The 24760-nt window shown below is 37.8% G+C and overlaps 1 protein-coding gene and 1 long non-coding RNA gene across 4 annotated transcripts in view; one reads left to right on the top strand and one right to left on the bottom strand.

Annotated features, from left to right (window-relative positions):
• Positions 1-18946, bottom strand: part of LOC114514488 (syndecan binding protein) — a 23802-nt gene extending 4856 nt beyond the window's left edge. The window contains exons 1-6 of one of the 3 annotated variants that reach the window (XM_036031138.1): positions 18817-18946; positions 9070-9135; positions 5661-5739; positions 4537-4646; positions 2390-2551; positions 362-537 (exon numbers count right to left, since the gene is read on the bottom strand). In XM_036031138.1, coding sequence (XP_035887031.1) covers positions 362-537; positions 2390-2551; positions 4537-4646; positions 5661-5739; positions 9070-9120 — 578 coding nt within the window. In that variant the 5' untranslated portion in view covers positions 9121-9135; positions 18817-18946. Of the gene's footprint in view, positions 1-361; positions 538-2389; positions 2552-4536; positions 4647-5660; positions 5740-9069; positions 9136-18816 lie in introns of those variants that run through there. The other 2 variants (XM_036031139.1, XM_036031137.1) reach the window with 2 other exon arrangements.
• On the top strand, positions 7363-24760 carry LOC118501709. The gene is made up of 4 exons (XR_004904351.1): positions 7363-7374; positions 18652-18655; positions 23699-23703; positions 24648-24760. It is a non-coding gene; the product is annotated as an uncharacterized LOC118501709 (long non-coding RNA).

Raw genomic sequence — 24760 nt, 5'->3', positions numbered from 1 at the left:
CCTTGCAGTTCTATGGGGACCCTGGCACTTCCTCCCTAGACTGTATGTCTGAGCAGTAAATCAGTAAGTGAGCCAACAGACACCATGTGGCTTACTTTTCCAATGTACATTCTGAATTTTTTAGAGAAACAGATTAAAAAAGGAAAGTAACTTAGGATGAATTTCTATGGAGAACCAGAATGCTATTTCTTAAAAATCAAACTATTTAAGAAAAATCTGCACCATACATTTTAAAGACTCTAAGGCTCATCTATAACATGATTATCTTCTACCACAAATTACGATATTCACAGACTCTAAAAAGCCCCAGGAAATGGGAAATTGGCCTTGAATTTCCATCTGAACTGTTCAGTCAGCTTACCTGTCACGAATAGTCATAGTGATCTTCTCTCCGAAAGCCTGTTTGAGCACCTTGTGCGCTTTATCAGAGCTCCAGCCTGCACAGTTTTCCCCATTGATCTGGAGCACTTGGTCCCCAAATCTCAGACCAACCAATGAGGCTGGAGAATTTGCCTGAACTAGCTGAACAAATATACCCTAGAGAATAAGAAAATAACTTTGGTTAGTTAACTTTGTTATGATACAGTTTTAAAATATCAGAAAATCAGGAACCCACTGTTTAGGTAAGTAATCTACTCTAGTAATTTTTAAAAATTACATGAGTATGCATGTCATTGTCCCTAAACAAGAAATTGAAAATTTTACCAAGGCAGGAATCCCAAGAAATAAGGCAAAAAAAAAGGCTAAGATCTCAGTAGCAATTTATATCTCAAATCATGAGCCATCTGCTCAACCTTAATCATTCCCTTCATCTTGGAATAAAAAGACTAAGGAAAATAAAGCAGGATTACTATCGTAACTAAGCTTCTAGGAGTCTGACAATACTGAATAGGTATCAGCCACATGACCATTATTTACAGAGAAAGCAAGTCAAGTGTTAGAAGTTTTGTGATTTCTTGTACAGTTTAAAAAGTGATAGTTTAATGTCATAACTCTACCCTGTGAGCTGAAGGACTCCTTTGCCCATTTGCTAAATTATTCATAACCAAGTAAGAGTGGGGTTTATTTAACAATGTAAAAAAGATGGGCACATTCAGTACCACTCCATTTATTACAAAGAATCCACTGTGGAATAAATATAGAAAACTCAAGTACATTTAACTAAGTTATTTTCACTTATATAAACTCAATCTCAGATGTTGAACAAGATAGAAATTAAGTACAAAACAACAAACCTGATAAAATGAAAAAGCATCTACAAGGCTACACCCTTTCTGGTGTATTAACAGGTCAGACATGACTTCTGTCATGTCTCTACTACTTCACTTTAGGGCGGCACAAGAAAGCCTGGCAGCATCCTGTGAAAGTGCTATGATCACTGGGCTTTGGTCAGATGGACAGTCCACCCAAGGATAGCTGCAATGGGGAACAGGGGCCTATGAAGAGCATCTTGTCTCTTTAGTGCAGAGGAAGGAGGGGAGAAGAAACCCTGGCACAAGGGGCAGCAAGTACTCTATTCACTGTAGAGGAAGAGAAACTGCAAAGTCAAAACTTCCCAAAAGAGCACACTGACGTGTCCTGAATAAGCTGCAAGTGTGCAAAGACATCGATGCCCTCAGCCCCCTGGATAGGTGGGCAGGGTTGGGGCTTCCTGCCAAGGTCAGCCTTGGCCACTCACTACAGCGTGCCACGCTCATTATTTACTATGTGAAAAGGTTGGACGCACTGAGCTGACACCTCAGGACTAAAAAGGAATCCGATAAGGCAATACCTAAAACCATTAAACGTTGTAGACTTGTCAAGTCTTTAATAATCCTGAATGCTTCCTCTGAGAGTAGCCCTGTTTGATTTCTTCAGTATGGTTAAGGGGAGACAGGAAGTAATTATAAAGGTAAAGTAATGGCTAATTTACCCTAATTAAAAAGTCACCTTTGCTCAGAAAATTACCTATTAAGTTCAAATTGAAGGATGGAAATAACAAAACTGCAAAATTACAAGTTAAATGGTCATCTTTTGGTTTAAAAACACTCATCATAAGACCACTAATTTTCATTGGTCAGTTTTTTCTTAACTTCCACATCTATTGCCCTGTTTCAATCCAGAATTCTATCTGTATAAAACTATGTTATAATATATGCAGACCAGTGAACTTTATTCCAGAAAGAGGACTTGAAAAAGAAGAAAAATTCATTCAAGGTAATGCAAGTCCCCACTGCCTCTTCAGAATAGGGAATTTCCAAGTGGAGAAAAACTTAAGTTAGCTGATTTAAAGCATTCCCAATTATAGATACACCATTATCGTTTATTAATGTATTTCACTCTAACACTGCTCAGTTAATATCCTAATAAGCTATTTAGACAAATTCAAATAGACATGAAAAATACTTACATTATCCACCGATTTAAGCCTGAGCCCAATTTTTCCATCTTGATCCTTACACAAAATGACTTCACGAATCCCTTGCTTAATTTCTGCTCGACGAATTCCAGCATCATTACCAGTTACAGGAGCCACCATATAGTTCATACTAGAAGGTCTTGCTACCAACTGCTGCCAAAAAGATATACAATACATATTTATAAACATTCTAAGTGATTAAAAAAAATTTACACAATTAATAACAAATATACTCATTCAACTTATGCAAAAATGACCCTGCTTTTATTTACCAATTCCTCAGGTAACTTATTCTCACATTTATCATCTGCAATAGATTCAATGACTCTCTGCTGGCTGCCTTCTAAATTCAATGCCATTTGTTTCTCATGTGTGCTTTGGCATTTCAACTCAAATGCTCATCCTTGAACTTAACAGCCATATAACACTTTTGAAGCTTATGCAACATTTTCCAGAGGGTTCTTTTATATGGTCTGATCTTTAGCAATCTACTTACTCTTTCAGAGTTTCTATAAAAGGACAAACTTCTTGCCTCATAGTGTCATTGTCAGGATTAAAAGTACATGTTACATGAGTTCTGGAACACCGGACAAATATTTCTCAACCCCTTTAATAAAGAGCTATGGATCAGCCAGCAACAGGCACAAACCAGGCTGCCCTAGAACAGCAGGGACTCGTGTCAGGAATCATATTTCAAGTTTTCTGGAACTAACTGGTTTCTTATCTTAAATGGGCCCTTTCTTCAACCAGAAAGTCAGGGAGGGAAGAACTTAAACAAGGTTTAATTGGTACCTGTCATAAAAAGTTCTCACGTACCTAAAAGTTGGGACATTCAGAGCGGCAATCACAGGGAAAGAGTAACCTCAGTTACACATATACCACATGTTGCAAACTTTTCATTCAGAATCCATGGTAGTTACTGACAGCTCCAAGCTCACCCTTCTAGACTCTACTTGGTGATGCTGGGATTGAACTGTGCAAATTACATGTTCCTTTGCCAACAGGTTTCTGGTTAGCATGCACCACATGAGGCACTAGAGGGGGACGGGAAGGCTGAAGGGGGACAAGTGCCTTGCTCCTTCTTGTTTGCTTCTGGTTCCTGTAAGCAGTGCCTGGGCATAGCCCTTAACCTTGGTGGCAGCAATTAATTTTACTCTCCAGCTGTTACACTCCCAGAACCAGCCTCACTGCAAACCTCAAAGGTACCAGCACCGTCAGTGGAATGCCCTTCTCCAAGGTCTGAGGCCCAGCTCCCTGGAGTTCTTCCCCCACGCTTCTAGATTCTGATAACTGCCACTTCTTCCCTATGCTACAACTGTATTCCATTTTTGCTTTTTTCAATTCTTCAGCCTCTTTGTGTAATTTCTTAAATTATCTGTTAAAATATCTACTGTGATTTCTGTTTTCCCAAATGAACCCTGATACAAGCCAAGTTTTCAATAACTGGTAAATAAATACAAGATATCACTTACTTTATTAAGCACTGGGGTTATGGCAACAAGCTATACATGGACCCTGTCTTCATAAAGTAAGTATTTAACTATAAGTGCCATAAAGTGCTATGGTCTCATGGTAATGACCTTAATAAAAGGATATGTGATATAACATATTTAAGATTAAAATTTGGGGTCTAATTAAAAGAAACATTAGATCTCAAAACATTAAAAAATTATGAGCAAAAAAAGGTATTATAGACCTATATTTCATAATGATTACTCAAGCAGCAGCTTAGTGCTGTTTGTTGTAGGAAGTTACTAGAGGGAATGTAAGAGACTACTGTAGTAATCTAGGTTAGAAGTTCAGAAACTGAATAGGGTTATAGTACAACTGGAATAGATAAAATGAAAACAAGAAACACGGTAGAGACAGAATCACTACATCTTAGTAACTGACTAAATGCAAAAGACAAAGGAGAATGGAGGAGTCAAAGGCATTTGAATTTTTAACTCCTAATATATTAGAAAAGTGGTACGAGCACAAAGGAAGTAGACTACTTAGAAATAATGTTCAGAAAGGAGCCAAAAATTTCTGAGAGGTCAATGGTAAAGTTATAAATTTTGACTTAGCCACAAAAAGAACTTGTATTTATGTGTAAAGTATGGTTTTCTATAATCCAAAATGAACTGCACTCTACATACCCCCTGAGTTGGTGCTCCAGGGACCATGCCCATATTTGCATGTATTTCTTCTTCATTTAAACTCAGGCCCATGTACTGAAAAAGCTCCGGATACAATCTAGGATAGAGATCTAATACAAATAAATGAATGAATAAAGAAGAAAAACATAGGTGGAATATTCAAAATGAAAACTGTTGTCATAATGGGCTTCTACATGCATTAATAATCTCAGACCTCTAAAAACTCAAATACAGTATCCCAAATAAAGGATCTTACCTTAACTTTTTCTTAAAGTAAACTGACTTGATTAGCAATTTTGTGAACCACTGATTTTCCAATATAGAACTGACTGAAACATCTACTGTCAAGGCAGCTATTTTATAACTCATTTAGTAAACATGGCTATGAAATGACTCTTCCGACTACAATAAAAAAAAACCCCAAAGACTGTTAATTTATTTAGTGTCATATCATTTTAAGAATGTTAACAATATTCAATGAAATCTTGGAAACAGTCTATTTAAACATTAACAGTATTTAACTCTGTAGTAGAGTTAGGCACTATTTCCAAAAACACTTTACATGATTTATTTGTGACTTAAATTGGATTTTCCAGAAGAACAATGTTATAAATACGTATGAGAGGCCACAAAAACTTACTTAACACTCCTGTTGTGTCATGTCATATTTAGGGGCTCTCTCCTGAATGTACTTAGAAGGGAACCAAAGGAAAGGATGCGGACACTGGGTGGATTCCAGGATTTGGGAAGGTCCCCAGAGGGAGGCATCTGGAAACTGCAACTACTCCCCATGCCTCATAGAGAGGACAGTTCGAAAGTTCAACAGTGGCAGTATGGGCACAGTTCACATAAATGAATGAATCGTAAGTTAGGAACTTTAAGAGGGCTAAAATTTAATGTAATTAATTTTCATTAAGCCATAAAACACATCTTCATATTCATAGTTCACTTTCTTGATTAAAGGCTTAGGTTTTGAAATAAACATTTTTTCTTCTTACTACTAGAGATTTAAAACCACCAATTTTATGCTGCATAAAATTTTTAAATTCTTGGATTCCTTATTTCTTCAAAAGAATGCTTAAAGATTTCTGTTCAAGGAGAATGAACCCAAAGTATAAACCTACTTCCATCCTGAGAGATGGGAGCAGATGCTTCAGACAAAATTGCTGGGTTGGCAGGGTTTGCAGAAAAGGCACTTTGAGCCTGAAAAAAGAAAAGAAAATTCTAACAATAATGTTACATGTGTACTTAAAATTCTTACATGTTAAATTAAGTACATCCACAAAGAAACTAAAACACTGAAGTTGTACTTAAGAAAATTTAATTTCAAATACTTCAGCAATATAAGCTTTCAAAAAAATATGCAAATCAAAAATATTTTTCATATTCTAAATATTTAGCACTATCACATGAAACTTGACTAAGCACCATTCTATGTATCTTATAACCAATATTTCATAGTGCTGCTGCAAATTAATAAATATTTGCAAAATGCATTATAAAATACACAGCCACCCATTTTACATTTTCATTATTCTTTCCATAATCAGTTTAAAAAAATTTTATTTGCATAAGGAAAAAGCTCAACCATATTCATATAAAAGTCACATAGCAGAAAAATACCTACAAATTTAAATACTTTGTAAGCTGCTGATACTTACTTTGTTCTTTTAGCATACGCTACTGAAATTTTAGCAAGTGTAAGAAGCAGCTATACTATATTAAATACAGAAACATTACAAAGTATGCAAAATGCATACTTCATCACTGACATAAAAAATTAAGATTTATCATCGTTAAACTTGCCAAAATAATTCTAATAACATATGATATCAGTGTTACTCATGCTCACATACACCAGGAACTCCTCTCCGGGCTGCCCACACAGCCCACATTGTATTAAGTATTCCACTGATGGAAATTCTTTCTGCTTTACAGATAAGATCTGATAGTGAAATAGCCATGTCACTTGGACAAGGTAAATAATGAAGTGTATGACCCACCTCTAGTAACCACTCTACATAATCACAAAGAAGTGCATTGTGTAGAGGGGGAAGTAAAATGGGGACTCTTTGTACTTCCCATTTAATTTTGCTGTGAACCTAAAACTACTCTAAAAGATAGAATTTAATTAATTTTAAAAGTTATTCCCTTTTAGATTAGTTATTATTTCTTATTCTTTCATTCGTTGCTATGATTCTCATCCAAGGAACACTGAAGTAAGAGTACATATAGAAAGTTCTCTGCAACTAGATACATCTTTCTTATGTAACTAAATAAGAGTAACAAAAGAAAGATGGTACAATAAGGGCTTAAGGACTATCAGTCATTAAATGCAGCAAATTGTTTCATACTTATTTGACATCCCAACTATGAAAAAAGGGGGAAAGGGAAGTACCCAAGGAGCACACAGTCACTGCTGGGGCATGCTGTTTCTGCCACTACAGAAAACATGTTCAGAGAAGAGACCAAGCTCCTGGAGCCAACACTTCCAACATCTGCTCACTGCATTAGAAGGCTGTTGAGCACTGGGTCTCTATAGCATTGTTTTTTAGAAGCTTATTTTATATAGGTACAGCCACCAAAGGCTCCCTGTTAAGGATTTGTAATGGATATGGTAAAAAAAGTTTACAATATATGAACTGCCAGTTCACACTGCTGCATTTAGCTCAGCTGTTGTATAAAAAGCCAGAGGATTAGAAAATAAATATCTTTGCAGGGACATCTCAAGAACAAAAATAAACCTAAGTATCAACTACATCAACTACTGTGTAAAATTACACACACAGGCACACATATAGCCCAAGACTTTAGTAGCTAGGAATACTGTTAAATCCAGTGAGAATTTAAGAAAAACAAAACAAGCAAAAAAAACTCTGTATTCCCCCTCTCACTCATTCTTACATCTCTGCACAGCTAGCTTTTTGCTCAAAACAGAAAAGATCTTCTTCTAATGGAAATGTCCATATAATTTCTGTACATTAGGCTTCTCCTTAAAGAAGTAAGCCTAATTTGTACACAGCAAAATATGGTAGCCATTGTTTCAGATCCACCTGCAAATCCTTATCCCTTAGTGCTCTGATGTCATTAATGGCTTAATTCTTGAGGGCTAAATATTTGAGATAAATTCTTTAAAAAGCAAATGTGTTTGTTCAAATGAACTTTGTGGAAATAAAAACCACACGAGAAAACATTGAAGAAAAAAGCAAAAGAACATTTAAGATGACTGAACAGGTCACTTAAAATTGTGAGGCATCAAAGCTCTGGCAGCTTAATAATACATTTTAGATATTTCACACACCTTATTTTAATATCCACAGTGGATCTATGGTGGAAGCATGTGTTTACTGATCTCCCCCCATATGTAACCAATCATCACTACAAGGTTAATAATAACTCCAGCCATGTATTTGTTACTATTATTTCTGGGGGTTTAAAACTGTACTTAAACTATTAAGTACAGTTTTCACCCTAAAAAGGCCAACATTTTATCTAAAAACATTTGTATTCTTGAAATTGTTTACTTCTTACAAATTTGAAATAAACTTTTTATGCTTATTAAATAATTATTAAGTAAATTTCAGAATAAACTAAGGTCAAGGCCTCAGGTGAAATCATCTTTAGAGTAAGAAGCTTTGAAGTACCACACTCAAGAGAGAATTTCATCTTATTAAAAAGATTTTAGAAATAAACAAGTATAAGACAGAGTTTGATTTATGTTGCAAAATTAAAAGAATAAACAACAGCTGAAAAATTCTAAGTTTACTGGACATCAGAATTTTAAGTAAACTAGAATCACGGTGGATTCATTAAATACTACAAGTTATATTTGGTTAAAAAGCATAGTAAAAATTTACAAAATGGCAAGACCTGATCCCCTGATCCCAACCCCCAACTTTCTTAAGCAGAAACACGTCTCCAGAGCTAATACCTACATGAAGGACTCCAAAAAGTTTTTGACTTACTGAGATGAGAAATACTGTAATCTCTAATAGTTTTTAGAGTATGAACATGTGAAATGTCTGCTGCTTACATCTAAAAAGAAATAAATCCCTACACTTCATGCTTCCACATGACTACTCTTCTACAAGCAGCATGTACATTTCACTATTTCTATTAATTTCAAAGAAAAGGCAAAGACTTTAAAGACTGGTCAAAGCCGAAGATCCCATAAAACAATATTTTAATTATAAACAAAACTAGGACATCAAAAGGTTAGAGTGCATTTTACCAACTTATATATGTTGTAGTTAAATTTCAGTCATAAAATGTAGCTATCATTGAATAGTTTAAGTACGCTTTTAAAGAAATAATATCTCATACTCATGAATTCATTGTAAAATGAAAAGGAAACACTGGCTTTTCTATAACATTTTAGCCTGCAATTAATAAATTTTAAAAAGTGTATGATGTATAAAAGTGAGCAAATCTACCTAATTAAGGTTCTTGCTTCACTTTACCTGTAACTAAAATGTATGGCATAGTGTATTGGGTGGGTGGTAGGTGAGGGGGTAGTATTTAACTTAAACGTACCTGAATTACTTTGTCTACCTTCAAATCTTCAAGAGATGGGTATAGAGACATTTTTGCAGGACTTTCCTAAGGGAAAAAAAAAAAAAAAGAATTTCTGTGATTCAGGAAGTTCTGGCCAAGATGGAGGCGTAGATAGATATGCTTCGCTTCCTCACACAACCCAAAGCAGAATAACAACCAATTTAAAAACAAAAAACAACCAGAATTGCCAGAAAATCGAACTATATGGAAGTCCAACAACCAAGGAGTTAAACATTCATCCAGACTGGTAGGAGGGGCAAACAGGACACTTGACAAGGCAGAGGAGGGCGGCTCTGAAGGGCAAGGTAGCAATGGTGGACCAGGTGGTCCCACATTTGGTGCAGATAAATAGGGTGGAACAACTAGGGAGCAAGACAGTTCGTGCAACCCAGGGTTCCAGTGTGGGGATGTAAAGCCTCAAAACCTCTGGCTATAAAAACCTGTGGGGGTTGCTACCAAGGGCGAAACTGCCAGTCATAGGAGAGTCTGTTGAAGGGGCCCATGGGGTCCTAGAACATACATAAGCCCAAGCACCTGGGAATTAGCACCAGGGCAGCACCTGAAAGGGAACAATTCATTTGTGGGTAGAGGGGGAAGTGACTGAAACCTGGGGAGAGCTGGAGCTGGGCAAGAAACACTGTTCCCTCTCTGGCCCCTCCCCCACATATAGCACCACAACAGAGGGAGGTGGGGTGCCCCACCCTAAAGAATACCTAAGGCTCTGCTCCTTACAATGTAACAGGTTTGCCAAGACCAAAAAAAAAAAAAAAAGGCCCAAATGAAAGAACAGAACTATGTGACAAGGAGATAACCAATCTATCAGATACAGAGTTCGAAACACTGGTTATCAGGATGCTCACAGAAATAACTGAGTACAGCCACAAAATAAAGAAACAAAGGCTATACAAAGTGAAATAAGGAAAGATACAGGGAACCAACAGTAAAGGGAAGGAAACTGGAACTCCCAACATCTGAATCATAGGGGTGCCAAAAGAAGAGAAAGAGCAAGAAATTGAAAACTTATTTGAAAAAATAATGAAAGAAAACTCCAATGTAGCAAAGGAACTAGATATATAAGTCCAGGAAGCTAAGAGAGTCCCAAAGAACTTGAACCCAAGAAGTACACACAAAGGTACATCATAATTACATTACCCAAGATTAAAGATAAAGAGAGAATCTTAAAGGCAGCAAGAGAAGAGGAGACAGTTACCTACAAAGCAGTGCCCATAAGACTGTCAGCTGATTTCACAAAAGAAACTCTGTAGGTAAGAGGAGGCTAGAAGGAAGTATTCTAAGTCATGAAAGGCAAGGACCTACATCCAAGATTACGCTATCCAGCAAAGCTATCATTTAGAATGGAAGGCAGATAAAGTGCTTCCCAGATAAGTTCAAGTTACAGGAGTTCATCATCACCAAGCCCTTACTATAGGAAATGTTAAAGGGACTTATCTAAGAAAAAGATGATCAAAAATACAAACAGTAAAATGACAACAAACTCACAACTATCAATGGACTGAACCTAAAAAAACACAAAAACTAAACAAATAACTAGAACAGGAACATAGTCACAGAAATGGAGATCACATGGAGGGTTATCAGTGGGGATGGAGAGGGGGATGGGGGAAAAGGTACAGGGAGTAAGAAGCATAATTGGTAGGTACAAAATACACAGGGGGAGGTTAAGAACAGTATAGGAAATGGAGAAGCAAAAAAAATGTACACACATGGTCCATGGCCCATTGACATGAACTGGGGTGGGGGGGAATGCTAGGGTGAATGAGGGTACCAGGCAGAGGAGGGTAAAGGGGAGAAAAAAATGGGACAACTATAACAGCATAATCAATAAAATATACTTTAAAAATTTTTGATTCATATTTCACTGAAATTTAAATAGTATCCATAACCAACAACATACACATAAACACATGTAAATATTTAACACACTACATTTAAATTGTAAAACATGGGAAAATATGAACTAGGTTATATAAAAATTGTTGATTAATGGCTACCAAACTCTCCTTCCCTCCCTTACCAATACTATCAAACTACATCCACTAGAGACTTTAAACTTCTCTTCAAAGTCCCTTCATTTCAAAAGTTTAGAAAATCAAAAAGAATGGGTATGTTACTTTACTTAGCTTACCTATCTATAAAACCTCCATCACTAGGGAGAAATATATATTATGAATGAGTGGGAAAAAGTAGGTTCACTGTTGTGAGTACACAAAACAGTCTATTCTTGTATTATTACTTATTATAATAAAATGCAACTGTAAACCTACTTTTGCCCACCCCAATATACATATATAGGTATAGCTGATCTTTCAAGGGTCAACTTGTATTTCCATCTGCAGTTAGGAAACTGAGTATGCAGCAGGCCAACTTAACTTAAACTCAGATTTTGACTACAAGAGTGGTTGGCGCCCCTAACTTTCTTGTTGTTCAAGGATCAACTGTATATAGAAAAAACAATATACTGTACTCCAACCATTAATGATAGTTTTATCTTCAGGAAACATGAATGAAATAGACAGTAAGGGCCTGAGGGACAAGATAAAAATTTTACATTTTAAATATTTCTACATTGTTCAATATTCTTTTAGTCATCATGAATTGTTTTTTGTAGTAGTTTAAAACAATTTTCTAAAAGTAATACAAGGATATGTACTTTAAAATTTTGCTTAGCTATTTCAAGATGAATACCTGGTCCTTTCTTTAAACCCAGGATACCAATATATCCTAAACTGTATAGGGTTTAACAATAACTCTTGAACTAGTTATTAGTTTATTATTTCTCATCTCCAAATCTACCCATTATTGGCTACTCTGAGAAAATTTACATAATTGCTCTTTTGCCAGCTGGCAGGTGTTAGGTGTCGTCAGTAAAGGACGCTGGAGATACACTGGAGAAAGAGATTTTCCTCCATTCAGGCTCCTGCAGTACCTGCGTCTCTATCATCTTCCTGCAGCAGGGAGCAGCTTCTTAAGCACCCAGCTACTGCAATGCACAGCAACCCAAACCAACCGCATCACTCGTTGGTGAGTAGGTTCCCAGCATGGTGCCACCAGCAAAGCACTTCCCCCACTGAGTAGCTTTCCCTAGCATACCCTCAAGTACCTTATAGCACCTCCCTGTGAATAGCCTCCCCCATTACCTTAATGGGAGTATTTCCAGTAAGTTAGGAAGGCAATTTTACCATCCTCTAAGTGATGGCTGTACTCTCGCCAAGTCCTGGATCTCAGACATAGGAGGAGGGTAGTGCTGGAACACTCTTATCTCAGCCCTGGGTTGACTAGATACTCACTAAATCTGCTCTTTCTGTATTCATTAAAGTTCTCTTTATTCTTACTAGCCAATCTGTTTCTTCAATCATGTTATAGCTAACAATTCTGTACATTGAACTTTCACTGTTCCAATTACTATATGGTTTCAGTCTCTTGGTTAGATGCTCAATAACAACATTTCTTTTTTTTTAAGATTTTATTTATTTATTTTTAGAGAGGGAAAAGAGGGAGATAGAGAGAGAGAGACATCAATGTGTGGTTGCTGGGAGTCATGGCCTGCAACCCAGGCATGTACCCTAACTGGGAATCGAACCTGCGACACTTTGGTTTGCAGCCCACGCTCAATCCACTGAGCTACGCCAGCCAGGGCTCAATAATAACATTTCTAAATGGATATACTCCATATACCATAAAACTCATTCTTTTAAAGTATACAATTGAATAGGTCTCACTCAGCACAGTATTTTGACAACCAAATGTATTAAAGAACTAAAAGTAATAATAAGCTAGACGATATTACAGATGTATTTGAAATTTGGATCAATATTTATATAATGTATATGTTACAAATTATGCATGATCATTAAGCAATTAGTTTTACTCAGAGATGTTGCCCATTTCAGCTAGCTATACCTTCAAAATCAGAAAATTTATAATAAACATTTGGGCTTATGTTCAAATTTAACTAATTTTTTAACTACCCCTTCATCTTCACTTCCACAAAATCATTCATAAAATGGCCTAAAATAGAAAAAAACAACAACAAACGATGTTCACTGGACCCAATGGTAGAGAGTGATGACTGTTTTGAGGACTGAAGATTAATAAGCATTCCAGGTGGTTCGTATATGGTGTCAAGGAACAGGCATACTCTGAGATAAAGCCCTAGGCAGTCTGCCAAGAGCAATGTTTCTCAAACGTGGCTGATCATCAGAGCAGAATCACCTGGGCACTAGTTAAAAATAGTTCCCAAGCTGACACATATTTCTTGAAGAACACAGAAACTCTTTTTAGTCAAAATCCACGGAGATTCTGATAAGCCACTGAGAAATATGGCCATATAAAGTCTACGTTAAGTAGAATCATTTCTTTTTATCTAAAAGAGTCTATTTCACACTTACTGGACTGGCAAAAATCCGAAGTTTGACAACACTTTCGGATCATAACACTTTGAGAAACGCTCATACATTACCAGTGAAAGTGTAAACCAGAACAATTTCCAGAGAGTTGCAGTATCTACCTAAATTATAAATGCAAGTACCCTACAACCCAGCCATACCACTTCAGGTCTTTATCCTACAAATATATGCGCACATAAAAAGTGACACATGTAAAAGTTTATTCACTGAAGCACTAACTGTAACATCGGAATACATGAAATAGAGGAGGAATCTATACATACTAATACTGAAAGAGGTTCAAAACATTATCAGTAAGTGGAAAAACAAGCATGATTTAGGACAGTGTACAGTAAAACATACTAACATTTATGTTAAAAGGGAAGGATCTAAGTAACTAGAAAAAGACTACAAACTAAGTCCAAAGCTAGCAGAAATAAGGAAATAAAGGTTAGAACAAAGATAAATGAAATAGAGAATTGGAAAAAAAATAAAGTGATGAAACCAAAGCTGGTCAACACAAGTGACAAACCTTTGTCTAGATGGACTAAGACACCAAAAGAAAAAACTCAAAATACTAAAATCAGAAATGGAAGTGGTAAATTTACACTGACTCTACAGAAATAAAAGAATTAGTACTATGAGCAACTACATGCCAAAAAAACTGCGTAACCTAGATGAAATGGACAAATTCCTAGAAACACCAAACCTACCCAGACTAAATCACAAAGAAACAGAAAATCTGAATACATCTGTGACTCATAAACAGATGGAATCAGTATCAAAATCTACCAACAAAGAAAAGCCCTAAACCTGATCACTGGTGAGCTCTACTAAACATTTAAAAAAGAATTAATATCATTCCTCCTCAAAATTTTGCTAACTCATTCTATGAGGACAGCCATTACCCTGATACAAGGCTAGACTAAGATTCTACAAGAAAAAATACTATAGACCAACATCCCTCACGAACATTGATGAAAAAATCCCAACAAAATACCTCCAAAGAGAATTGGAAAGCATGTTAAAAGGATTATACAGCTATATACCTTTAGGAAACAGGATTTACTCCTGGAATACCAGGATGGCTCAATAGGAAAATTGATCAAAGTAATGTGTCACCATGAAGAAAAGGAAGGGGAAAAAACCACATGAGCATCTCAATGGAGGCAGAAATAGCACTTGATAAAACTCAACTATCTTTTATGATAAAAAACACTCAATGAAATACAAATAGAGGAAAACTACTTCCACATAATAAAAGCCATATATGAAAAATACATGGCAAACACATCATACAATGGTGAAAGACTGAATACTTTTCTTAGTCTAAGATCAGGGACAAGGCAAGGAGGCCCACTTTCACCACTGCTATGCAACAGAGTTCTAGTCCCAGCAATTAGAGAGGGAGGAAGGGGAAAAATAAGGGCATCCACATAGGAAAAGAAGTAAAATTATCTGTTTAAACATCATCTTATTATGTTTAGGGTTTGGAAACCCTAGATGCCACACACAAAAAAAATGTGTTAGAATAAACAAATTCAGCAGCATACAGTCAACATGCAAAATCAGTTGCATTTTTATACATTAACAATGAAGAATCTAAAAAGGAAATTACAAAAAAAATTCCATCAAAAAATAAAATACTTAGGAATTTAATCAAAGAGGTAGAAGAACTATATGATGAAATCTATAAAATGATGCTGAAAATTTTTAAAAAGATATAAATAAATGGTAGTACATCCCATGTTCACCAATTATGGCCTAATACTGCTAAAATGTCAATACCATCCAAAGCAATTTACAGATTCAATGCAATCCCTATCAAAATCTTAATTACCTTTTTTACAGAAATAGAAAAACCCATCCTAAAATTCATATGGAATCTCAAGGCACCCCAAATATCCAAAACAATTTTGAAAAGGAACAAAACTGGAGGACTCACACTTCCTGATTTCCAAACACACTCAAAATAGTACTTGAAATAGTATGGTGTTAGCATAAAGACATACAGACCAATGGAACACAACAGAAAGCCTAAAAGTAGATAAGCCCTCCAATATAGGGTATCCTGATTTTTGACAAAGGTGCCAAGACCATTTAATGAGGAAAAGACAGTCTTTTCAACAAACGATGCTGGAAAAATTGGACATACGCATGCAAAACAATGAAGGTGGACCCTTACCTAACGCCATATAAAAAAAATTAACTCAAAATTCATTTAGGAACCTAAACGTAAGAGCTAAAACAATAAAACTCTTAGAAGAAAACATAACACAAAAGATTCACAATGCTGGATTTGCCAATAATTTATTGGATATGACACCAAAAACCTAAGTAATAAAAGAAAAAGTAGACATACTGGACTTCATGAAAAATTTTCAATTTTGTGCCACAAAAGATACTATCAACAGTGTAAAATGGCAACCCACACAATGGGAGAAAACATGTGCAATCACGTACCTAAGGGATTATTATCCTGAACATTTAGAGAACTAAAACTCAACAATAACAGCAAAAAACTGGCGAAGAACTTGAATATATATTTCTCCCAAGAAGATACAGGCATGGCCAACAAGCACATGAAATGAAGATTCTCAACATCACCCATCATTATGGAAATGCAATCAAAAGTAGGAGATACCACCTCACACCCACAAGCACAACTACTATCAAAAAAAAAAAAAAAAAAAAAAAAAAAAAAGTACCCCTGGCAAAGTAGCTCAGAGCGTAGTCCGGATATATCAAGGTTACAGGTTAGTTCCCTGGTCTGGACACATAACAGAATCAACAAATGAAGTTAAAAAAAAAATTGAACAAATCGATGTTTCTCTCTTTCTCTCTCTCTTTCCTCCCCACCTCCCCTCAAGCCATTAATTTTTTTTTTTTAAAAAGTGTTGGTGAAAACATGGAAGAAATGGAACCTCTGATCTGTTGGTGGGACTGTAAATTGCTATAGCAGCTACAGAAAACAGAATGACAGTTTCTCAAAAAATTAGAATTACCATATATGATCCAGCAATTACACTTCTGGATATATACCCAAAAGAATTGAAATCTGGGTCCGAAGAGATTATTCATACATACATGTTCATAGCAGCATTATTCACAAGTGTTCACACACAGAAGCAACCCAAAGTGTCCATGGAAGGATGGATGGATAAGCAAGCTGTGGCATGCACATACAATAAAGTATTACTCAGCCTTAAAATGTTAGGAAATTCCGCAATATGCTACATGGATGAACCTTGAGGACATTACACTAAGTGAAAGAAGCCAATCACAAATAGACAAATACTATGATTCCACTTCTATGAGGCACTTAGTCAAAATCATAAAGACACAAAGTAAAACAGTGGTTGCCAGGGGCTGGGGAGGAGAGAAGGGGAAGCTACTATGTTTCATGGGTACAGCGTTTCAATTTTACAAGCTGAAAAGAGTTCTGGGGATGGACAGGGGCAGTGGTGGTGATGGTTGTACAGTATCAACATATTTAATACCACTGAACTGTACACTTCAAAATGGTCACGATGGTAAACTTTATGGCATGTGTATTTTACCACAATTTTAAAAAGTGGTGGGAATATATTTACACATTTGTTTGTATAGGTATACAATATTCCTGGATGGATACCTAAGAAACATAAAACTTGGCTCCTACACGAAGGGAATATGGTTTGATGGCTAGAGAACCTCAAAGGGAAACTGTACTATATACCTTTTATATTACTTACATTTTTAGTCATGTTACTGTTCACCTCCTCAAAAGCTAAATACATGTAAAAAAATGTTTGCAGCAATTAGAAATTTAAAAGTGCTAAAATAACCATTACCATATGTATGTTTAAAAGTTGTTTGGGGGAACCTTTCATTTTAGGAACCCATGACATTTACTTTACTACCTAAAAAAGTACTTAAATCTGGTAAAAACAGGAAAAAAAAGTTGAGTCATGCTCAGTTTAAGGAAGTGGTTTTCGTTTGTTTTTAATTGAACAACATACTCGAATGCTGCTATTAGGAATTCTCCCCCTTTTGGTCACGATTTTTACATTCTTTCTTATAATGCACAAACATGACTAAAAATTAATGTTGCCAAAATTATATTTAGATTAAGGCAATAACTATTTCCTGAACCTTTTAAATGACATTCCACTTCCTTATTTTTATTCTGTGGCACAAATCACTTGATCTATCCTTTTTACATACCATTTTAAGCACAAAAGTTTATAGAAATAAGTTGGTACAAGACAAAATAAAATTTTTTAAAAAATTACTGTTAACCCACAATCGCAAACAGAAAAACCAAAGACTGGGGACAAATCTGAGTTTAAATTAATCAAGTGAATTTCAAATAAAGCTAACAGACTGAAGCTGTTTTTCAATGTCATTTTGCCTTTTTAATCAATTGTTTTTTCTTTGAGGCAAGTGCACCTTAAGTGTTTGGTAAACTAATGCACTTTCTAAGTAATGGACTTACATAATGGAAGAAATAACAGTAACTATGTATGTAGATTACACAGACTAGAGAAACCTAGAAATTCCTTTCAAAAATTGGCACATTAGAAGGCTTCATGATTAAGTAATTCCACTTAGTGAAGAGGAAAACTTTTTACGTCCATATGCCTTCACTTTCCCATTACCAGGAAATCCTGAAACGAAAGCTCTGAGTCATGAGATCTCAAGGGATATTTCTTTCTCAACACACCCTCCTTGGAAACTGTCTCCCTTTCCTCCAACTTCTCAGGAAACGGGCGCACACAGGTCCCCCTCTCCCCAACCCCCTTCCAGAAAAGTAAGGCCCCCCCACCCCCGCCCCTCAACAAACTCCGCCTCCTCCTTCCAAATCCCGGACGTTCGGATTTGCCACGGAAGGTGATTAAGTACAGCCCCAAGGAATGCCGAGCTCCCCGACGACAAACCGACAAACCGCAGCCGGCGGCTCATTCTCAAGGAAAAGGAACAAACCGAGACGAGAAAGAGTCCCAGAGCTGCTGGGGGTGGGGAGGTGGGGGAGTTCAAGAAGGCGCCCTGGGGCCGCCCCACCACGCTCAGTCCCCTGCCCTGTCCCCCCACCCAGCCAGGTCAGGACCAGAGCCCGCCGGGTCCCCAGCAGGCAGAGCGCGCAGCTCACGCAAACTTTCACCCGGGCGCACAGAGGGGTGCGGAGCCCACCGGGAGGGCGTCGCCGCCTCCACCTCCCGAAAACCGTTGTGACCTAGACACTCCCCGCCAAGTGACGCGAGATCCCCACGCCTCGGCCCCTCGTCCGCGCCCGAGAAGCGACAGGAACACCCCACTTATCCCCTCAAGGGCGGCTTACCTAGGCCGCAAAGAACCGCTACTGCTGCCCCTGCCTCCGGTCACTGGCACTGAGTTCTGACTCCAGGGGAAGAAAGCACGCACCGGAGGACCGCCCTTTAGGCGCGCCAGGGCTCCGCCCCCGCCTTCTGCCTGCGCAGGCGCAGGGAGGCTGGTCAGGTGACCCGTCCCCATGGTAACAGGGCAGCTGGGTGATGGAGGTGAGTAGGGCTGTGTTTGGGGCTGCTGCCCCCGCCGCTGCTGCTACCACTCCTACTGCTGCTACCACTCCTGGGATTGGGGGAGATGGAGCCGCCCACACTGCCACCCGTTACCCTCACCACCTTTTCCACCCTGCGAATAGTTTGTGCATAAGGGCCCGGTGCCCCTTGCTCACTACTTTGTCTAAGCTCAGGGTCCCAACACATCAATTACGAAGAGACCTGACAATCTCTCTTTTGGAGATTTCCTCTGCTCGCCTTGGGACTTCCACCACTGTAGTCACTACCTTCTCCTCCCACAGGCCCAGAAATATTCTTCCCAGTAACCTTTCTAAACTCCAGCCTTCTTTGCGCTACAACTTTTTTACTTGGCCTTTTATCACTTTTCCTCCATCTGAACTGAAGTTTGTTGGCTGTTGAAGGTCTTGGGTAGGTTTGTACAGAAGAGCTGTATCCTACTATAAAAACTAAAAGACTATTTCTTGAGGGCTATGTTCTAGGCACTTTCCTAAGACCTTGATGTTTATAGTCCAATTTGGTCATTAAGATCAATCTATAAGATAGAGATACAACTGCCTTGGCGTACAAATTGAGGCACAATTTACCCACGCTACTTGGTTTCTCATAGTTACCATGCAGCAACATAGAATATAAAATAGCATTAACTTAGAAGTGTTTTATTTCTAGCTGTTATTTAGTACTATGATAATTTAATCTGTATAACTAATAAAAATGTGAGCAGAAAGGAGATGACTATAAGATGAAAACTTCACCCTCATAGAGTTTATGGTCTAGCAGCTCGAGCTGATAAAACATACATTAAAAAAATAAGTACACAACAGATTAGGAAGGAAAAAAACAAACTTTTTCTTCACAGGTGGCATGATTATGTACACAGTTGCAAAGAATTGACCAAAAATAAAAAAAACTAAACTAAAACTAATAAGCAATTATAGCAAGATTGCAGGATACGAATTTAATATACAAAAACCTACTGTCTGTATACCAGCAATGAACCACTGGAATTTGAAATTAAAGGCACAATATCACATTAGCACACGAGAAAGAAGTACTTAGGTATAAATGTAACAAAGTATATACAAGATTTATATGAGAAAAACATCAAAATTTTGATGAAAGAAATCAAAGAAAATCCAAATAATGGACAGATATTTCATGTTCATGGATAGGAAGACTCAATATTGAGATGTCAGTGCTTCCCAACTTGATAGATTTGATACAATCTAAATATAAATCCTAGCAAGCAACTTTTTATATCAACAAACTGATGTAAAGTTTTTGAGAAGACAAAAGTCCCAGAAAAGCCAACATGATATCAAAGAAGAGGAACCAAGTCTCAGGTCTGACAGGACCCAACATCAAAACTTAATATAAAACTACAGTAATCAAGACAATGTGGTTTGGGGAAGAAGGACTAGGCAAATAGATGAATAAAATGGAATACAGAGAGACCAGAAATAGACTCACACAACTACAGTCAGTAGTTCTTTGACAAAAGAGCAAATTCATTCAATGGACAAAGGATAGCCTTTCCAACAAATGGTTCTGGAACAACTGGACTTAAAAATGAAAAAAAAAAAAGGAATCTAGACACAAACCTTACACCTTTAACTAAATTAACTTGAAATGGATCATAGACTTAAATTCAAAATGCAAAACTTTAAAACTTCTTGAAAATAACAAAGGAGAAAATTTAGGTGATCTTTGGTTTGGTCATAAGTTTTAGATATAACACCAGAAACAGAGTGAGAGAAAAAATTGACAAATTAAGGCTTCATTAAAATTTAAAATTTCTGCTCTGGAAAAGACTCTCTTGAGAAGATGATAAGACAGCTTTGCCTGATGTGGTTCAATTGGATGGAGCATCATCCCATCTTGGATTTGATTCTCAGCCAGGGCACATGCCTAAGTTGTGGATGTTTCCACCAGTTGGGGTGTGTGTATACATTTAAGTTTCTCTCCCCATCCCTCTCTCCACCTACCTCTCTCTCTCTCTCTCTCCCTCCCTCCCTCCCTTACCCTTGCTCTGAAATTAATAAATGTCTTCCATGGAGGATTTAAAAAAGTGAAAAGACAAGCCACAAACTAGGAGAAAGTGTTTGCAAAATACGTATCTGATAAAGGACTTGTATCAAAAATATTCAAAGACCAACTAAAGCTCAACAATAAGAGAATGGGTAAAAGATCTGAAGACACCTCACCAAAGAAGATATACAGATGGCAGATAAGTGTATAAAAAAAGTCTTGAAAGCAAGTTAAAACAATAATGAGATACCACTACATACATATTGGTGTACAACACCGAGAGTGAACACTGATGTAAACTGTGGATTTCAGTTAATAATAATGAAGGGGAGGTGGGAACTGGATGAAAGATGAAGTGATTAACCAAAGAACATTTGTGCATGACCAATGGACATGCACAATGATATGGGGTGACTGACAGAGGGAGGGGGCAGTACTGGGTAGAGGTGGGAAAAGGAAGAAAAAGTGGGACAACTATTATAGCATAGACAATAAATAAATACTAATACAAGGTCTGTTTGAAGGCACTACACATGAATATGAAAAATAGAGACATTTATTGAAGGAGATACAAGATTGATAGAAACATTGTACACAGGACAACGATGCCTTAGTTCCTTTCAAAGTAGGCACCTTGGGACCTCACACAGTTCTCCCAATTGCCATCAACTGCCCTTTTATATTTTCCTGAATTTCATTGACAATCTGAAATCTGTTCACTTTCAAAGGTGATTTTAGTTTTGGAAAAGCCAATAGTTACAGGGTGCCAAATCTGGGCTGTAGGGTGCTGAGTCACCTCGGTGGTTTGATGGTTCTCCAAAAAACCCTGCATGAGACATAATGCCTGAGCAGGTGTGTTGTTGTGATGAAACTACCAATCACCAGCTGCCCATAGCTGTGGCCTCCTGAATTAACCAAATAGCTTCCACAGAGAAATGTTAAAGCTTAATGCAAAATTTGATGCAGATTTGTTGCTCTACACAGTCATATTGAATGCAACAGGCACACAGCACACATCTCACTCAACAGTGTCTACCACCCCCACTGACTGCTACAGTGAAGTCATCATTGTTTATGCATGTGCATTTCAGTCCACTCTCTTCAGCTGCCACTTTACATTGATGTCATGATACTATTCTCATTCTATTAACATTGGCTGGACTGTTTTCCAGACAGATCTCATACTGCTACTAATAATAATGTATCAATATTGATTCATCAAGTACAACAAATATACATCACTGATACAAGATGGTAAGAATAGGTTAGCCCTGGACTATGTGTCCCATTTGATTGGAGCATTGCGCCTTAACCAAGAGGTTGTGAATTCCATTCCTAGTCGGGGCACATACCTAGGTGACAGGTTCACCCCCAGTCCAGGCACATAGGATCCCCAGTTTGGGTGCATGTGATCCCTGGTCCTGGTGTGTATGGAAGGCAACCAGTCGATGTTTATCTCTCACATTGATGTTTCTCTCTTTTCCTTCCTCTCTCCTGCCTTTCCCTCTCTAAGAGCAATGAAGAAATGTCCTCTGGTGAGGATAAAAAAGAATATGTTAAATTGTGTTTGGGGAGTTGGAAATACATAAGAATGCTGTACTATTTGCTCAATTTTTCCATAAACTTAAACTGTTCTAAAAAATAAAGTCTATTAATGAAAAGTATAATAATTACACAAGTAAAGTTGTAATGGGTGTTTGAAGAAAAATTCAGAACTATGAATGTTTATTATAAGAGAACCAAAAGTAGTCTAAGAGTCTGAGGAAGGCATCCTTGAAAATAGGGCTTTTAAGCTGAAGAGTAAGAATTAGCCAAGTGACAAGTGGAGGAAAAGCATTTCAGTCAAAGAGAACAAGAAATACAAAAGCATTATGGTTAAATAGAAGCTTGATGCATTTCAGGAGCTGGAAGGCCATTTTGGCCAGAACAGAATCATCAGAATAGCTTAAGACAAAGCTAGAGCTTTGGCAGGGCTCCACAGAATCTACTAAAAAGAGTAACATGATTAGATTTACATTCCACATGATTACTGTAGTTACTGCTTGGAGGATGCATTGAATGTGTGGATAAGTCTGGGATGCACAGAGACACATTAGGAGACTACAACAGTGAAAATGAAGAAAATCAGAAAAATCCAAAAAATATTAGGATAAGAATCAGGAAGGCTTAGTAGTTGATGGGATATGAATTAAATGTGAGAGGTATCTAAGATAAGTACCAAGTTTCTGGCATGGGCAAATGTAGGGAACCGCTTCACAAGGCGTGGAAATGTAGCTCAGCACCCATGTGGAAAAGCAGTGGGGAGTGAGTTGGCACGCAAGACCAAACCCATGAAGAAGTTCTCCCATGGGAAATCAGGCCTGCATTGTGGAGGATCTTTGTCCACCAAACCCCCCACCCCCCTTTCCACCACGGATGAGAATAAGTCTACCAAGACATGATCTGATCTGCTTGGGGAGGAAAAAGACATGATCTGCTTGGGGAGGAAAAGCAGCCAATCTCTAGAAGGAGAAGGACCAAGAGTCTTTTCCTCAATGGCTTTTATTGGGTTCCTTTACACAGGAATTCAGGTAAAGCTGATTACTCATTGCCAGGAAGTAAGGTTCAAGTAACAAGGAACTGAGGGCCTATTTTGAGTCAGGGTCAGATAGCTAAAGAGCTGTAAAAAACTTTAAGGAACAAACTTCTTCCTTGGACCCTTATCATTCAATTGAGAGCATTCTAAACAAAGCAGGTTTCACAGGATTTTACATATTCTCTCTTAGGCTGGATCACCCAGGGAACCCACCCTTTCCAGCACAGGGCTGCACCACCCTCTGTCATTGTTTCAGGCTTAGGTGGAGCAAGGGAAGTAAGGCAGCCAAGAGATTAGGAGATTTTCTTGCAGGTGATGAGGACTCAGGCTTGTCAAAGCTGAGGGGCAAGGGTCCATCACCCCCTTTTGCTATAGCCCCCAAAGTCCTTCTTTGGGGCCTCCCATGTGATCATGCCTATCTTAGCTCATCCCCCCCTTGGGAAATCTTACCCATCATTAGCTAACCGACCAAGCATTGGGGCCAGGCAGGGTGAAGTAAAAGGAGCAGAAGCGGTGCTCCTGCCAGGGAGATAAGCTTTTGTCTCCTTGGTGGCTTATGGTCCAAGGTCATTCCCTCAGCCTTAACCTTGTTGGGGGTTACAGCTTCTGATACCAGGCAGGGCAGTTCCCAACACCACATTATACCTAGGCTGCTTTGTGACTTGCCCGTGCTAAAACTCCATCACCCTGAGTTCTGGCAGCAAATGCTTACTGCATATCTTTAAAGTAACTTCCTGAAGCCTGTGCTAATTCTCCCAAGGACTGAAGTATAACCAGACCTTTTATTCTTATTGTTCCCTTGCATTTGCAACATTTTTTTCCTTGTTAATCTGTAAGAAGTAATCAGTAACATCCCTTCCGTTGCTATCTGTAAAAAGTATTACCTAAAGCAAACCTAAGTATAATGAATGAAAACCTTCTTTAATGTATGCTATTAGAAAGCCAACAAAAGCTTGTCAAGGCAAGGATCAGAGCACTCTCCTCTTGAGAGAGTGGCCAGGCCGCTCTGAGGCATTCTCCCCTTGAGACAGTAGCCGTGCCCTCCCTTTTCCTCCACAGGATTCAGTAGTGTGAATTTGTCTCGTCTCATCCATAACACCGCAGACACTGCGGGCTGGTGTCCA

The sequence above is a fragment of the Phyllostomus discolor genome, chromosome 7 (assembly GCF_004126475.2).
Source record: "Phyllostomus discolor isolate MPI-MPIP mPhyDis1 chromosome 7, mPhyDis1.pri.v3, whole genome shotgun sequence".
NCBI classification, from domain to species: Eukaryota; Metazoa; Chordata; class Mammalia; order Chiroptera; family Phyllostomidae; genus Phyllostomus; species Phyllostomus discolor.
Note: the sequence above shows the minus strand (reverse complement) of the source record. Positions and strands in the feature narration are given on the sequence as shown.